Source organism: Macrobrachium nipponense, chromosome 32 (genome assembly GCF_015104395.2).
Source record: "Macrobrachium nipponense isolate FS-2020 chromosome 32, ASM1510439v2, whole genome shotgun sequence".
In the NCBI taxonomy this organism is placed as follows: Eukaryota; Metazoa; Arthropoda; class Malacostraca; order Decapoda; family Palaemonidae; genus Macrobrachium; species Macrobrachium nipponense.
This window is the reverse complement of record NC_061094.1, coordinates 53415424-53434161: the sequence shown is the minus strand read 5'-3', so window position 1 is coordinate 53434161 and position 18738 is coordinate 53415424. Positions and strand designations below refer to the sequence as shown.

The window sequence follows — 18738 nt, the reverse complement described above, 5'->3', positions numbered from 1 at the left end:
ACAATAAAAATAATTGAAAAATTATACAGTGGCCAATTATGTCCAGTAAATAAGAATGAGGAATGGTATGAAAACTTTGGTCTTCAATTTTTTTCAATGGTACATTTTTTCACAAAATACACTCAAGATATTACAATTCATGGCAGGGAGCTGACTAAACATTCAATGAAAATAACAAACTAAAAATGAGACATTGACAAAGGCCATACCTGTGCTATACATACAGAATAAGCATAAATTCTCAATGAGAAGATACCAGGAACCGGGATACTGAATGAACTGCAGAAGTAACAAGACCTACGATTTGTAATGATCCCCCCCACAAAAAAATGACTGTTTAATTTCAAGAATTACCTTCAAACTTGATGTAAATTTACCTAATGAAAAAAGTCTCTCATTGTAAATTAGAATACAGCTGACCCTCAAATTTTATGGGTTTTGGGTTTGCACATTTGATTATAATACAAGAATTTTCATCTATAATTAAATACATGTTTTGGAGTTCTATGGTGATCTGTATAAATCTGGAAAAGACTCAAGTAGGCTATAAATGCAAAGAAAATTACAATAGCTTAGTAGGCCATAAATGTATAAAATGTACATACATCTTTGCCTATTTTACCATTCAAATTAAGTGCGATATGCACAAATTAATTATAAGTAAAAACCATAAAAAATGACTGCAGCTGAGGAAAATGCAAACAGGGTAAAGCTGCAAAGGATGCACAAATAATTCAAAATGTAGAATAAACTCTAAATTATGTTGCAATATTTAAAATATTTTTCATTTGAATACTTGTACAACCTGATGAAAAATTGTAAGATTTTAAAGTTATAATTCTGGAAAGAACTGCAGGTCTGCAAGATTTCTAGGTGGATGTCAGCACTTTTGACTGCTTCCGGTCTCATTCACAAGAAGTGATTAGTAGTTTTTTGTAATTCTTTCATGTAATTTATCTGGGAACTTGAATTCAACAATGATCCAAAGAATAAAACTTATACCACAAGAAAAGACTGAATTGTTAGATTTTCTGTTCTGTGGACTAATGTGGTTGTTACATCTATGAACCTGCTATAAGATACACATTCTTTAACCCTCAAAGGCAGTCCTACCTGCTGACAGGATCATTGGGAGGGGAAACATGTTGGCACCAGAGACCACACATGGTGATGCAGGCTCAGCCACCCAGCTATGTTCAGTGTCCCACTGGGTCTTCTGAAGGAAAGTAATCTGCAGCTGGTCCTCCTCCCAGTCTCAGTGTTATTTGCCCTGTTAGTCCATGAGACGCATGAAATGTTATGCAAGTCTAACTAATTGAGGAGTGGGTCATTTACTGTGGGAACACATCTGCCTCTCTCAACAGAAGAAAATTCCTGCAAGCAGTTGCAAAAGCATTCATAAAATCCTGGGGATAATAAAGGCTAAGCACTCCCACCCTACCAATCTCCCCAAGGAATATTATCAATACTGTCTGCGAAATAACTAAGGATCGTAGTGATAAGGTGGTTATTGCAGAAAGGCGCTTTACGCCATCCTACTGTCATAATTTCATTACAAAGTGTCACTACATATAATTTAGGTCTGAAAATCATAGTTTAATGTCAAAGAAAGTTGACAGTCATAAAAAAATTGCGTAGTGAATATATTAATTTTTTTTGTATCAAAAATTACCCTTTTTCACATAGTCTTCCAGAGGTGACCCTCCGGAGCTAGAAGTGTGTGGCACCTACAGAACATGGCCACGGGACAATAAAAGAACCTTATAAAATATTTTTTCTTAATTCTTAATAGTGGAATAATAATAAATTTTTTCTTAAGTTGTATTAAAAAATAATAATTTTTTTGTGAATTTCTTTGGTCAATTTTACTATTTTTCCTTTTCTGCACAATTACTTAAATTAGTGCTTAAAATGAAAGAAGAGCAGCTGCTCTTTCAATTCATGCCCATAAAAATCATTAAAAACTATTACAACCATTTCTTTTGATTTTTCAAAAAAGGAGTCTGTCAGACGTATCGAATGCTTTGCAAGGTGCTAAAAAAACGAATGCCTTAAAGGGTTAAAAATATTTTTAAACCTAGAAAACTGCGAGTATAAGATTCAATTATATTAGGTGGCATATTAGAGTAAAACGCAGGCATTCAAAGTATTTAAAAACTGTACAATACAGTAACAAAAATTCTGTACCAGCTGAGACTACTTATTAGTGCACTTGAGGCAGTTTAATGCCACAGCGCATAAACTGTACCACCTTATTTTTTCATCAATTTTTCTAGACAAAACTGAGATGTGTATTCATGATTGAAGCATCTTCAATGCTGGGAAATTTGGTATAATAAATTTACATGCTCATAAATTTATTCACTAATTCTATTGCTTATACTGTACTATGTTTTTTACTGTATTTTGTTAGTGTGTGTGCATATTTCACTTGAATTATATTAATCATTAGGAATTCTGATTTATGCTAAAACTACAAGTAACACCTCAACTTAACAGATCTCCTCTGTACTTTGCTACATAACAGGACCATGTTTCATTTTGGATGCTACCTTCTTAGGCATGATACAGGTTGGGATAATTCTCTTTAATCTAATGTTAAAAAGTAAAGTACACTTTAGGCTACAGAGTAATTGGAATTAATGTCAGCATGGGTCTTTGTTACTTATCAGAAAGCCAGACTCCAGAAGAATCTGACAAGTTGAAGGGCTATTGCAGTGTAATATAAGTGCATACATATTATAAAAAAAAAGCATCACAGGTCAACTTTACACTAACAGAAATATATTGTTGTTTACAAGTATAAAACAACCAGTTTTGCCTTTTATTCTTGGTTATGCCGAATACTTTTGCAACTGAATTAAGGAAAAATATTTGTTCACAATGGAATACAATACGGTTAAAATTCTGACAATAATTAGAAGTCTTATGGCGTCATTACCTTTTTTATCTTTTTCAGGAATCTAACACCTGAATTACTAAGTTCTAATTCTTCACTTCTCATCGATCTACCTTCATTAACATCCAGTACTCTGTGTTCACTGTCACAACTAATATTGCTGTTTTCTGCATTAATACTAGAGTTTGCCGAGTCCTCCAAAATACTCTTAACTCTGTTATAAAAATTTTCCCCTGCACCAGAATCATCACTTGACACATTATATAATGAATGGCTACTTGACACTTCTGAGCTATGAGCAGGTGATTCCAATTCTATGGTATTTTTACTATGGATATCTTGAGATTGATTTTTGGAAGTATTCTTCCTCCCCTTTGACCATGATACCTCAGTTGCACTTGTCTCACTTGATGCCCCCGGTGTTGAAGAACTTCCCCCCTTAGGCACTAAGGCACCTTTACGACCAGTCCCCTTTAATCTGTAGTGAACTGCATCTGTAGTAGCCACCAGAGAACTTGCTCCATCTTCTGGCCTTAGCAACTTTTTTTTCTCCAACTGTCTCTAACTCCTCACCGCTGTTGAAATCATTGTCAGTTATCTGAAGTTTCTCACACTTTCTCAATGGAGTGGATGTGATTGTGAAAACATTATCTTCATTTTGAGGAGTAACATTGCCTTGTGAGGAATGCCCAGTGTCCACTGAAGTATTGTTATGAAATGTTTGAGAAACAACCTGAGATAACTGACGAGCAATAAGCTTTTCTAGCTGGGACTCTATTATTGTAGAAGACATCATTAGCAAAGGCTGTATTCCTGCCTGAAATAAAAAAGAATAAATGTAGGTAAATTTTGGCAAGAAAAAAAAACCTTAAAAATAAAAATAAAAGAATTATCTACGTAGGGGAGACCTCATAAATTGTTACTAATATCTAGAATCCCAAGTAGTAAGCTAATGGCTTATTTTATATGTTGTTCAGTTCATAATTTGTAAATTTCACATGACATCTCAAGGTTGAGGTAAAACAAGAACAACTTGATATAAATTATTATTAGAATCATATATCATGAACAATGAACATGAAAGAAACACATAAAAAAGATACTGATAAATACTTTCAACAACAAAAGTCACACTGTCACAAATTTAGCTCATTAGGCAATATCATAAGACAACATAATGTCAAAGACACAGCAATTAATCCCAAAAATATATGAACACCTGTAACCTAAGCAAATAATAATGTATACAATATTCCAACAGAGGGTTTCCAACAGAGGGTATTTTCACTTGTTTATCTTTAGTATACACAAGTAAAGAATGTCAAAACCCTATTAACCCTAAACGCCAAAGCGGTATTTAAAAAAATCGTCTCCCGTATGCTGGCAGCGTTCACCAGTGAGCGCCGAAGTGGAAAAAATGTTTTTTTCAAAAATTCATTGCCTGAAGTTTAGTATGCAACCATCAGAAATGAAAAAAATATCATTATCATATGTAAATATTGGGATATATGACAGCACAGAAAAAAATTTCATATATAATTTTATACAAATCACGCTGTGAGCAAAATGGTTAAAGCTAACAAGTTAATTTTTTTTTCCGTTGTATTGTACACTAAATTGCAATCATTTTGGTATATAACACATTGTAAAACAATCAAAGCAACATAGAGAAAATATTATCACAAAATGATGCATGAATTTGTAACGCGCGGACGTAAAAAAACCAGTTTTCAAAAATTCACCATAAATCAAAATATTTTGCTAGACTTCTCGTAAGTGATGTAGCTTACAATTGCAGTTTTCGACCATTTCGGTCAAGTTAAAGTTGACCGAAGGACAAATTTTTTCTATTTATCGTTATTTATATGAAAATATTTCAAAACTGATAAAAGCTATAACCATAGGTTGTTTTTAGTTAGTTGTATTCTACATGAAATTGCGCACATTTTCATATATAAAACTTTATGTAACGGCTAATTTAAAATGGTGCAAACATTACAACAATCGGACGAAAAAATTTATGATTTTTTCAGAAGTTACCACGCGGACGTAAAGAAAAAGTTAAATTCATAAATTCACCATAAATCAAAATATTGTGCTAGAGACTTCTAATTTGTTGCAAAATAAAGGTAAATGATTGAATATTACAAGAATGTAATAGTTATAGCTTACAATTGTGTTTTTCAACCATTTCAATCGAGTCAAAGTTGACCGAAGGTTGAAATTTTGGCACTTATCGTTATTTATATGAAAATATTTCAAAACTGATAAAAGCTACAACCATGGGTTATTTTTAGATGTATTCTACATGAAATTGCGCACATTTCCATATATAAAACTTTATGTAACGGCTAATTAAAAATGGTGCAAACATTACGACAATCGGACAAAAAAATTTTTGATCTTTTTGGAAGAGTTACCGCGCGGATGTAAGGAAAAAGTTTTTTCATAAAATCACATAAATTGAAATATTGTGCTAGAGACTTGCAAAATGAAGGTAAATGATTGAATATTACTAGAATATAAGAGTTTTAGCTTACAATTACATTTTTTGACCATTTCGGTAGTCAAAGTTGACCAAAGGTTGAAATTTTGGCACATCGTTATTTATATGAAAATATTTCAAACCTGATTAAAGCTACAACCATGAGTTGTTTTTAGTTGTATTTTACATGAAATTGCGCACATTTTCATATATAATACTCCATGTAACGGCTAATATAAAATGGTGCAAAAATTATTTCAAAGGGACGAAATAATTTCTGAGATGTGTCGCTGATACTTTTTAGTGCGAGAAGAAAGAAATTTGCGCTTGCGCGCCTGGGTAACAATTGTAAACAAAACAACGCCTTGATCCATGAGCTCCCAGCATCCTCCAAGGCGCGTGATTGAAAAGTTTTCGCCTAGTAGGCCTATAACTATTTTTCCACGTTTTTAAAAAAACTTTTTTATATCGACGTACCATACGTCCAATTGGCACCCAACAGACAACTTATATCAACGTTTAATAAGTCCAATCGGCGTTAAAGGGTTAAGCAATGCAACAATGAAATGTACAGCAGTTAATCCTTAGAAAATCATCACAAAAATAATGATGCACACATATGACATTAAAATACATAACTTACAGTACTATTCCACTTCAGTAAGTAGTAAAGTGAAGCTTTTGGTTACCACAGCCAAAGAATACTCAAACCTTGGGTAACTTACATTGTGCATCTGACAGAGAATATAGGAAACTGTTCAACACCATGGAATATGAAGAGCAGTGCTACTCCTCAAGGCTAACAAAATACAAAGTGAAAAATGAGAAAAAAAACTGTTACCTGTATAACAAACAAACATTTATTGTATGATATACATAAAAGATAAATTTTTACATAATACTATACATATTCACAAGATTATATATACATTTAAAAATAAAGATGCATTAAAACACATAAGTAATAATTTACATTAATATTAAATGAGAAACAATCTACACATTTATAAAGATACATACCAGCCTAATAATTAGGTACTGTCCACAAAGGAACTAGTATTAGGCCAATTTAAATTCCATAGCTACATCACCTAAACATTACCATGCTCCTAAAATCACATCCCAAATATTAAGAAATTATCTAAAATGTCTCATTTTCAATCATCAGACAGTTCCCAGCAAATTCCACCATATATGAAATTCTTTAAGTACCATCTTCAATTAAAACACTTTATAGATTAATTAGAGGTAAATTGTACATTTCTCTTCAAGGCTAAATAAATACTTTGGGAAAAATCTTAAAAGCATAGAAACATGTGGTTCCAATCTTGAAACCAATCTTCCATTAGAACTGAAAGTGACAACAATATATATTGTTAGAAATATATAACCACTACAATATTAAGAATAAGACTGTTTATTCCTACGGGTTGAATAATAAATAATACTAGTAATAATAAATAATACTAGTTTCACAGCCAAAGAAAATTAAACTTGTGTATATAAAGATATATAACTGTAAAAACACAATCAACAGAACAAGTCATACAAGAAACTTATTTGAGTTTGAAAAACTGTAATAAGATATTTCAAGCAGTTTTGACTAAGGGTACTGGTAGGATGAGAGAAGAGGGAAACCAAGAAAAGTAAATGTGTTAAAAGATAAGGAAAATATCTAAAGTGCCTTTGGAAGCCAAGTGGATTGAAGAGAAGAAGAAAGGGTGAGAATGTGGAGATAAACATATGGGGTAAAATGGTCAGTGCGTATTCTTCAAGTATGGAGCAGTGTTTTGAGATGGCTTGGTCATGTGGAAAGCATGGAGGACAATAGGTTAGTTGTTTAACTTTTATATGTTAAAATGTATGAGAGGAAAATTTTGAATACTGGACAGAAGGCCTGAAAGAAGTCTTGGAAGAGAAGAGCTTCAATATCCAGGATGTGCTACTCTGCATGAACAATAGAGATGAATGGTGCAGTGTATGTGTAGGGTGTTTGCTTCACTGCCAATCAGCAGCAGATGTTAAGGAGGTCTTCTGTAAAAGGGGTTCATCCACAGTTGAAGTAGGAATGTAACAGTAACTGTTGTGTTGTTGTTTCTCCTGGAACTATCCCTTGCCAAAGGAAAGAGTCTACAGTTGGGAGAAAATATAGTATAAATATGAATTTGAACATATGTGTATCATTCAAAACAACATCGAAAGCTGTGGAATCTACCGATAAATATAAAGAAAACCCTGCAGCCCTGGTAACTTTATGTTAGCTACCTTTAATTTCAGTACTCATTTTTCAACACTAACTCATAATGATCTTAATAGGAAACATAAAATTACAATATGATTGCTTTCATTAACATCAAATTTGTTACTCAGTTGAAATTCTATATGTAATTGAATAAAAAGTTTATCAAATCCAATAATAAGATAAGTCAAAACATCATAGCTATCCCTATGAGTACTAATTATAGATTTAATAAAGATAATTTATATTAAAATTCTGTATATAGTTACATCTTGAGATTTAGTGTCTAAAAAATTTATATATTACTTATTTGATGTTTTCTATAGACCCAGAGTCCTTGAAATCACTCAAAACTAGAGGGGCTAATTTTTAGACATATTATTGTAATACTCAATTTAAAATAAAAATACAATAAAAGTTAATTTAATTTCTATATATTAGGACTTTCAACATTTTCATCAAAGACACTAACTATTAACAGTTTTGGGGTGATCTTAAAATTTTGAAGATATGATACTCGCATGGAAAGTAGGGTATGTACTTTATGTTCAAAAGGCAACTTTTTATTAATTAGCTGCATCACAATGAATTTCCTGTTTAGCTACTTAAGAAATGAGTAAATTGATTATATGAAGTACAAAAATTTACATTCCTAGGTTTAACTTTGATAGAGAACTTACATTTCAATAGCTTTAAATTCTTTTATCACAAGTCATTTACATATGATTACACAATGGTGACAATAATGTAAATAGTTTGTAAAATGAACTTTTTAAAAGCATAGCTTTTATAATCAGGCACTGCTACCTGATTATGATGCACCGAGTTAGTTACTCGCAATTACATTACTTAAACATAGTTGGTAACCATTTATTTATTTATTCATTTTACTTTACTTACTTTCTATATATATCATTTTTATTATGTTTGGTTTTTATTTATCTATTTTATAATTTAATTGTTCAACCTCTAGTGTAGACATTTTTCTAGAATTTCCCCCAGTAAATGTAGTCAATCACTGTCTCTGACTTTCCTTTCTTTCATGGTGTTTATTTCTATTCATAAAAAGTAACAATATAATGAATACATGCAGAGGATAAAGTAAAAGCTCTGAAAAGGCACTACCTAGTCTTGAGTATTTAGATAGTGTTCCGTAAAGGTAACATTTCTTACTTTTTTCCACTTCACCTACAGTAACAAGACTTAAAGGTCGAAAGGGTAAGAAATGCGGAGATATGACAATGCAGTGGCAAAACTAACTCTGGTGAAGAGGGTTTTGGCTACATGAAAAGACAGTTTTGGATGTTTTTGGGGGAAAAAGAAGAGGGAGACCAAGAATTGGTGGGCACAAGGATTAGTTTTTCTCTGAACTAAATTGCCTTGATACACAGGGGGCGAGATACGTAGTACACACAATACATACAAAATAGTAAATATGAATGATACAGTATGTGTGAAAACACTGCTGATAAGTACCTGTGTATAGCAAATAGCTGATACTCAGGAAGTTTGATGCACAGGGGTTAATCACTGATTCAACAGTGAATGTTTTCTTTTTTCTATATTGTAGCTACCTCCTATTGGAGAACATTCCAATATGGTATTCTCTGATATTAGACACTTACCATTAATGGACACCCCAAACTAATTCAACAGCATTTCTAACCAGTGCTACTGATAATATTCAATGTAAAACATTCTGTTCCACTGTCTACTTCACCTAGCATCATTAAACAAAATGCTCTTATTTGTGCAAAGTAATATAAGTTCAGTTAACAAGTACACATAATATAAAAACTATTTCATTTTCCAAGCAAAAAGATATATAACAACATTATGTGAGACAATCTCGTACCTGGGCCTGGGAAGTTACTGCTGCTTGTGCAATATCTGAGAGCATCATGCGAGACTCTGTCATGAACTTTTCACGATCACTTTTTAGTTGAGCAATTGCCTGCGAAAGTAACAAATAACATAATAAGCATTACTGGTACCCTATATTTGACACTGCTTTGCAAATTTATGAAGACTGTTCAAGTAATCAACATTCACATTCAAGATTAACATTTCAAGAAAAATTTTCTGTATTTCTAAAATATCACAACAACCAGACAAAGATATTTCCCACAAGAAAATGGAAGGACATTTTTAAAAACTTTGGTTCTATGTCAAAACATCTTCCCTAAGGGTTTTCTGTCTTATACATCAATCTTCATCAGGCTAAAAATATAAGAAGGAACATTAATACTTCAAAGGACAAAAAAGAAAACATAAGTAGTACTGGTCAACTCTGGTGAGCTTCTGACTTTCCCTTCTGTTGTCATTGCCACTTTTTTTTGTGAACTACTAGCTTGCTCAGATTTAATGTATTTTCAATTCACTTCCCAGTTTTTCTAAGTCCTACCAAAAGTCAACTAAAGCAATCATCAACATTATTATTTTTACAACAGATTTTCAATGTGACTTTCCATATTACCTATGTCATCACACATTCTGAGACTTCCCTCTGGTTTGTTGTCATCCTGCTAATGCCATACTTACTATAGATACTAATCTGACTGTTTCTCTCTCTTTCTCATTACATATCCACACAATTTTGATCTTTGAAATCTTGGTTTATTTTCTAGCCTCTAAAGCCACCATAGCCACTACTTTATTCAAGGTACAATTTTCCTACCACACTCTGGCTACACTTTTGTACACTTTTCCAGAATTCCTTATATTTCTTTGTAATTGCTCATACTACCATTTCACTGAGAAGCATATGTCTTTTACTGTATATGCACAATAAATTTTTGCTGTTTTTGTTATGGGATGCATTTTTCAGTAGTACACTTGTTGCTCCCACTTTTTTTCAGAGCTCTAAATGCGACATTCACTGTCTAGTATAATGACTTGGTAACAGAAATATTCTACCTCCATTGTAAATCCCTCTAGCTCCTATTCACTACTGCTTCTTAAAACTTTTTTGGCACTGAAAATACTTTTACTTCATTTATAATTCCAGTTCTCTATTCTCAAAGACATTGGTTTGGCTTGCTGTGATTTTCAAGCCTTTCTTCATCAAACATTGCTAAAACCCTAGTCTTTGATTCTGCTGGTTACACTAGGTCATCTGTATACAGCAAGCTCACTGTGTTTCACTTTTTGCATTTCTTTGTAGCTTCTTTCATTTTGTGATATACAGTATAACATAGGATTCAGTGGTGACCACTGATGGGAACCTTATTTACATAAATTCTGCAAATATACCTATTAATGTCTTCAGAAGAGTCATGGTATAATAACACCAAATGGAGCTCCAATGAATGTTTTGGAGAGTCTGCCTTTGTAATACCCAACTAATTAAGTGTCAAGTAATTCGTCAGATACTTTCTCAAGATCCTAAAAAATAACATATGATGTTTTCCTTCTACAAATTGACAATTGTTACTCTTAACTACTGTTTTGGTACAGAAATTTCAACGCCGAGTACTTCTGGTGAAATACATGACTGTATCTGGTTCAGCTACTTTGGACTGCTTTTCTACAGTAAGCTACACTTGGTAAAATTTTAAAACAGTAGAAACGTGAAATACAATACTCAACTAATAAACTAAAATAATACAGAAATCCACATTATTCTCACTACTGAGGAGGCCAAACCCTACTGATAAACATACACCCAACAAGATACACATTACCTCTTTGACTGTACCTTTTGTAGACTGCAACTTTGATAAAAATTTCCATCATTAGTAAAATTCCCTCCTACCAAAAACTTTTAAAAGTTATGAAGTTATAATTTACATTAATTCAGCAGAGAATAAGATAACTATAAAAAGAAATAGGAAAAATAATCGAACATGATCCTGGCATGGCATGATTATCCCTTGCCTTTTGAAAAAAAAATTTGGCATGAACTCTCAGGAAATGTTCTACATTCTCAGCAAAGTCCATTAGGCACTAGCTACATTACTTTTTTCATTCCTTCTGTCTCTTCTTACTTAGCTTTCCAACTTCTTTAACTTGGCCTTTTTCTAATCATCACCTCATATTTAAGAGAAAATTCTTCTGAGAGCCTGGAAATGTAACTCTTGGTTTCTTCAAAGTAATCTAAAAATCTTCTCTCAGGCTCCCAAAACAGCAATTCCAGTAAATAGATATATTTGATTTCCTATGCAAACATACAAATGTGCATGTATTACAACAGAACAAAGGAACTTTCTCTCATGAGTGCTTAGTGAATCTATCAGTACGTCATACCATTGCAAAATGGGATCTTCTTTACCTTTCACTAAATTTCTTGTTTTGATTTACCCTACTTTTTGTGAGATGTATACCACTACTTTAAAAAGAAATGCAAATTATGACATAATTTTCTCGCAATGTCCACCACTCATTTGAGTAGAGATGCCTCTTGAAGTCTCTTTACTACAACCAATACAATTATACCAAATTTTTTCATAAATATAAATCATTGCCTCAGTCAAATGTTTTAGATCAAAATGTTGTGGTTGGTGGATCTAAATTAAGCTTAAAGCAAAAAGACAAAATTTCAAGTGCTTCTTTATGACTCTTGAGGCATTGCAGATAAAAGGCAATTAAGAATAACAAAGAAGACTACATTACTACTATTGCTATCATTATATTTATTATTTTCACTATTATTCATTACTCAATAACACAAGAAATACTGGAAATTTTGACATTAATGCCACTTTTGGACAAATTGTGTAAAAGCTTCAACAGAAAAATTTAACTGAGAGTTTGTTTCAGTAATTCTCAAATATTAATACAAAAAGTATACAGATATTATTCTAAAAACCAACACACAAACAATTCCATACCTCTTTAGTAATTCTATCTACATCTGATGTATCTGCCATTTCAGTTCTGTATATGGGACGAATTCCTCCCATCCACAGAGGAAAATCTATGCCATACCCACAAAAGGCAAATAAAATGATAATTAGGAGGACAATGAAGAATATTGTGGCTGGCACATGGTATACAACTGGTACGTTTTCTGCAAAAAATAAAAAAAATAAATAAATAAAGAATTAGCAATCAGATTAATAAGAAAAATTGGTTCAAGAGAATCTTATTTATTTTATAATAAAAAAATCTATTCATAAACTGATATGATATTATATAAGAGCACTACATCACTATCGCCAATTATACTAAAAATACATTACTGCACTTATTAAAATAATTTTGCATATACGTAGTCAAAATATCATGAAAAGAATATGAGTTCCATAAATTAAAGTATCTGACTAGTATATGTCTCAAAGTTCTGGAAAATGTTATTGTCATGATACAATAAAGTTTTATGCATACTTACCTGGCAGATATATACTTAGCTATGGACGACGGAGTCTATAGCTAAGTATATATCTGACAGGTAAGTTGAATGCATAAAACCAAGCAGTCAACTGACAATGTCTGGGGGATGACCACTCATTAAAACCCTCTTTACTTTATTTGTGGGTGATTCTCAAGTGACAACAGACAGTTTCTTGTCTTGAAAGAATGGAAGCAGCTGTTCTATACAGGTGTCAGGGGGCAAATTTAATGGATGCAAGATGGCTCACACATTGCTGAGAGAAGAGGTAAATAAAAGAATAGGTGGAGTAAGGAAACTAAGAGTGTGCATGCAGAATATCTTTAAGGAAGATAAGGGTTGATGCTGAAATCAAAAGCTCAAAAACACTAGCATGTAGTTAAGATTAACTGGTCCCAAATACTATGTATAGATCTGAATTAGGAAAAGTTGAAACAACAGTAAAAAAAATGAGGGACTATTTGAAAAGACTGATTAATGATTTTAGATGGTCTTGTTACATATGTTAGGAAACAACAGGAGTCTGTCTATAAATATGTAGGGACAATTAGATAGGAAAATCCACTGGTAGAAATATATATAGAGTGAGGGTAGAGTAATGAAAGAATCTACCAGGAGAGGTAGAAAAGGAAGTACAGTAGGGCCTCGATAATCGCGGGGGATAGGGCCCAGAACCCCCAGTGATAAGTAAATATCGTGTTATCCTGGTACCCCCCCTAAAAATTGCTTTAAACTGCCTACTTTAATAATTAACCCACCCAAGACCACTATTTCAATGTTTATAACTGCCTACTTTAATTTAAGCACCAAATATGTCTTCAACTATCACCTTAAACTAAATTCAAGACAGTTTCAAAGTTATTCTTTCCTATCTTCAATTTCCCCTTCATCAGATCAGCAAACAAAAGTATATTACCTAACAATTCCTTTCTATTTTCATGATTTTGCTGCTGCACCGAACTAAAAGTACATGGTATATCTATTTTGTGAATGAACATATTTATGATAAAAAAAAACATGATTTATTGTAAAGATTACAGCACCCAACTATAATATTAATGTATCAACAGCAAAATACAGCAATAAAAATCTAGTTTTGTCTTTTGTTTACGTTTTGAATCAGCTGATGGACGTTTATTACCGAAAGAATTATTTTGGAAAACAGTTTAGTTGCTAAAAGAAACTAATTTATTAATGGAATTATTATTATTATTATTATTAACTTTGTACATAATAGTTTATGATACAGTAATTCATATTTCATTGAGAGAGAAGAGAGAGAGAGAGAGAGAGATAGAGAGAGAGAGAGAGAGAGAGAGAGAGCGAGAAGAGAGAGAGAGACAGCTTGGGATGAGAGTAACTGTTGAATAGCTTGAGAGAGCAGCTTAGGACGAGCGTACTGTTACTAGCTTAGCTCGAGAATAACATAATGAAATTTGTACGTATTTTAAATATTTTTATGGTGATAAGAAATGAAACATGGATAGTGATAAGATATTCTCTTGTATACTGTTATAATGTGATAATCATTGAGTAAACTATAAAAGTTGTATTGAAGCAGTTTCGTAAATCACAGAAAGAATAAAAGACCATTTTGTCCTTTTATTACGATAAAAAAAGAGAGAGAGAGAGTGAGGAGAGAGGGGAGGGAAGAGGAGAGGGAGGGGGAGAGGAGGAGAAGGTAGGAGGAGACAGAAGAAGGGAGAGAGAGACGAGAGAGAGAGAGAGAGAGATTTTGCAGATGTTTTGTATTTACATTCATAGTATTTGAAAATTTGTAAATGAGTATATCCTAAAAATGCATTTAGTCATGAAAAGAAGAAGAAAACACAGTAATTAGTGAATCTTGCTCTATGATAAAATTTGCGATCTCGTTAATTTTCTGGGATATACGTAGTATTTGGGATCCTCAAAAAAAGTAAGTAAAGTGATTTATGAAAGAATTTAGAGGATACTTACGTAAAAATACATCGGTAGTTTGTAGAACGGTGTAACCACTATCACATTGTGTAAAGATAGTATGTACGAACGAGACTAGGTTTGGTGACGTCACGGTGGTCATACGTATTTTTTTCGTGAATGAATATACATTTATGATAAAAAAAATAGTTACTATACTGCTTAGAGTACCATACTGTAATATTAATGTAATCACATCAAAATAAAGTAATCATTGCATGCTGTAAACATGTAAAGTGTATTTTTGTCTTTTGAAAAATGCATTCCCCAAGGAATTATTCCTTGAAGAGGCTTTTTATTGTGAAGATATGCCAATAATATATAAGATATGCATTTTATTATGAATATATGACAATAATATATAAGGTAAAAAAGGTTTTATTACGTTTACGCTTCGTCGCCGATCACAAACAACAGTATGATAATCTAAGACAATTATCGTTTGTATGACTGCAGTGTTCAGAGAAGTTTGATTAGTTATACCAAAACAATAATGAAGTTCGAATTGAAAATTAATGTTTTCCTAAATGTTATTACTACTGTAATTACACTACTACTATTAACATTTCTAAAAGGTTAAGAATGACACGGTGCTGGGTAAGTGTAACTCAATGTTTACATTTCTGCATTTCTGCTGGCCGCTCAACTACAAGTTGATGTCAAGATGATGGGATTATTCCATGAATAGGCTATATATTATGAAGATACGCCAATAATATATAAGGTGAGAATGGTTTTATTACCTTTATTGTCAGTTAATATCATAATGTGAATCTGTTCATGCATTTGTTGGTTAGCCTACCACGGATTCAAACCAGCGATATAGACTGAGAAGTGGTCCAAGGAAAAACCTGTGATTAACTGAATCCGTGATTGCTGATCCGCGACTAAGCGAGGCCCCACTGTAGATGTGTCGCAGTATCAGACTGCAGCAATAGCAGTTTTGAAAACGAGACTAAACACAGGCAGCAGTTTGCCATAAGACTAATCTAGGGGTGGCACCGGAAGTAAGGAAAGCCACTCAAGAAGTAGTAAGATGTGTCTTAGTGGAAGTTAAGGAGGAGCTTAACTGTATGAGTTAGGTTGAGACTTCACTTGAGGTCTCAGAGAAATTCAGTCAGGATATAAGCCTTATACGGGGAGGCTACGGCAGTAATTCCTCTGTTCCCTGTGTAGTGTTGTGTAAAATTGTTAACTGTGATTAATAATAAGTAAGATAAACTAAGTGGTGTTTAACTTGCCCAGAGTCCTACGGTGTACCCAAGCAAAACCTCCTGAGAGACTGAAGGAATAAAAGGAAATTAATCTACAATGTTCCTAATCTTCCAACAATACCAACAAGCTACCGAAGAAAGACTGACTAATAATGAAGAGAAGAGAAGAGAGAAAGAGAATAAAAGAAACCCGTAAGTACATAAGCGCAGACTCATAGAAAATCGCAACACATAGAATAAGTTGCAGCATAATGTCTACACAGAAATTTGGAAGTTTTGAAAGGCAGAAGAAAGGGATACTATTAATGCGTTGAACAGATGTACCCTAGAAATTCAAGAAGCATGAGACTGATGGAGAAAAATGCCTGCAGTGTGTGTTGGGATGGTCATAAAAACTTTTCATGAACTGTCAAAAAAAAATAATGGCTATCTAAGATCAAAACAAGGCCTATCTGAGATAACAAAGAAAGACTAGAAAAATGATGTGAAGTACTGTACTATCGTATGACTATGATCAAAATGTAAACTTTTACAACCATGCTCAAGGACAGCTCAAATTCATAAGAAAAACCAAAGGCTAGTTTAATAATTATGACACCTCAAGTACAGACAGATAAAAGACATATTCAACAGTCAAACTGGATTTGATGAGTTTCATGATATAGAGAGATATCAATGTAGATGTACCGTAGCAAATAAAGTATCTGACAAAGCAAGAGATATGGTGTCACTTTTTAATCTATGTAATGTTAAATGGTCCACACTGTAAGAATCATGACTATAATACTTACGATAAAAATTTGTGAGGAATTTTGCACTCTCAGATCCCAAATGCTGTAGAGGCTGCAAAACAAATTTTGCTAATGTCTCTGCTATTACCATCGCAGGAGTAATTTCTTCACTTGGATCTACCATAATCTCCTCAAAGTACCTGGAAGAACGCAAAAAGGTAAGAATTTCAGGCATTTCAATAAAAAATTCAATATCTTGCAGAAATCTACGCAGTCAGTTACATACCTTGCAGATACAGCAAAACACATATAGAAACTTCAACTGATGAAAGGTTAGCAGAAGAACCAGAGTTCCTTTCAAATGATTTGATTTGTACTAGGTACTGAGTCAAAGGAAGCAATAACTAAATTATGCATATTGGATTAAAAAGTCACCACAAAAGGCAAAATAACCTAACAGTACATCTGTACCGCACTGTATAAAGATATCCAGAATAAGAAGCCTTTCCAAATGAGGAAACAACAGGGGTTTAGTTACTGTTAACTATGAATACTTAAAGATTGACATATTTTTATCAATGTGTCACCATGGCAACCATCAATGCAGAAGACACTATCCTGCAATAATGTACAAGAAAAAACATACTTTTCAGTCATTAATTTAGAAATCAATCAAACACAGCTACACTTATTCAACTCTACCCTGTATATTTCTAACCAATTTTGCTACTTTCTGGGAGTCACTCAATAACTTGCATACTATCAGCTGAAATTGACAATAAAGTAGACTGCAGTTTATCATGTTGACTACAAGCTGCATGTTACCTACGACATTGTCTTCAAGTCTACTACTGCCAAGTATTGTTCACAAGAACCTTCCTTTCTGGAGATTTAGTACTACAGGTACCTACAGAAGCAAAATTAATGCCTGGATCACTTTCACTGTCAAAAGGTGACCTTGCAATAACCCTCTATATACAAGTTTCTTACAAAAACCTCAAAAACTTCACACTGAAATTATACTGATGGCCCAGGCATTCTTCCAAATGACAAAGTACCAAAGTCAGTTTGTCCACAAACTTTCATAACCAGATCCAGAAAAAGGCCAAATGCCTGACCATTCAAAAGGATGCTGAAATGCTACATATTTTTAAAAAGTTAGAAAGGGTTGATTTTTGACAGTTTAGTCTAATGATCTGGCACCGGAACTGTATGGCTGTTTGGTACAAAATTCACGAGAGCTAGACTAGGATGAGTAATGGCACAAGTTGAGTAGTTCCCAAGATGCTATGATTTTATGTAAGGTCCCAACTAGCTTTCAAAGATGAGAAAAACAATTTGATTAGTACTTAATGTCTTTGTATAGAATAATAGCATATATATATGTTCTGCATTTTACCACAAAAATATGATTTCTTACTTTTCACATACATCTGGGGCCCCAAACACCCTAACTTTTATCCACTCCCAAGCGCTGTACTTTGCAGCCTGCACTCCCGGTTTGCACTCTTCAGGAATATCAGTAAAACCTCGTTTCATCATCTGGGCATGTCGTCGAGATTCAGCTACCTGTAATAGTCCAATTTTAAAAAACACCCTAAAAAAAAATCAGATATTGCATAAAAGGCACGAGCCATTAACATACAATCTTCTCTTTAAATTATTAAAACAGAATGAGCAACCACCAGTGTAGCATACAAATCTGTAAAAATATTCACAGCTTTTTCCATATTACATTTAATATTAACATAATTTTTTATTTGCCAAAAACACTGTACAGCTAGTAAATACTAACAACAGTAGGCTACCAAGCATGTTGTGTATAGTGACATACCTTATGCATATGTCGCCAGTGCCACATACAACAAATGAAGAACAGAAG

The 18738-nt window shown here is 33.0% G+C and overlaps 1 protein-coding gene across 1 annotated transcript; it reads right to left on the bottom strand.

Annotated features, from left to right (window-relative positions):
- Window positions 1-2418: 2418 nt before the first annotated feature.
- On the bottom strand, window positions 2419-18738 carry LOC135207510 (uncharacterized; the record flags this gene model as incomplete). The annotated part of the gene is given in 7 exon segments (XM_064239330.1): window positions 2419-3447; window positions 3449-3716; window positions 9479-9577; window positions 12453-12631; window positions 16917-17056; window positions 18277-18425; window positions 18691-18738. Coding segments are annotated over 7 exon segments (1404 nt in total), but the record flags the coding sequence as incomplete, so codon positions are not given.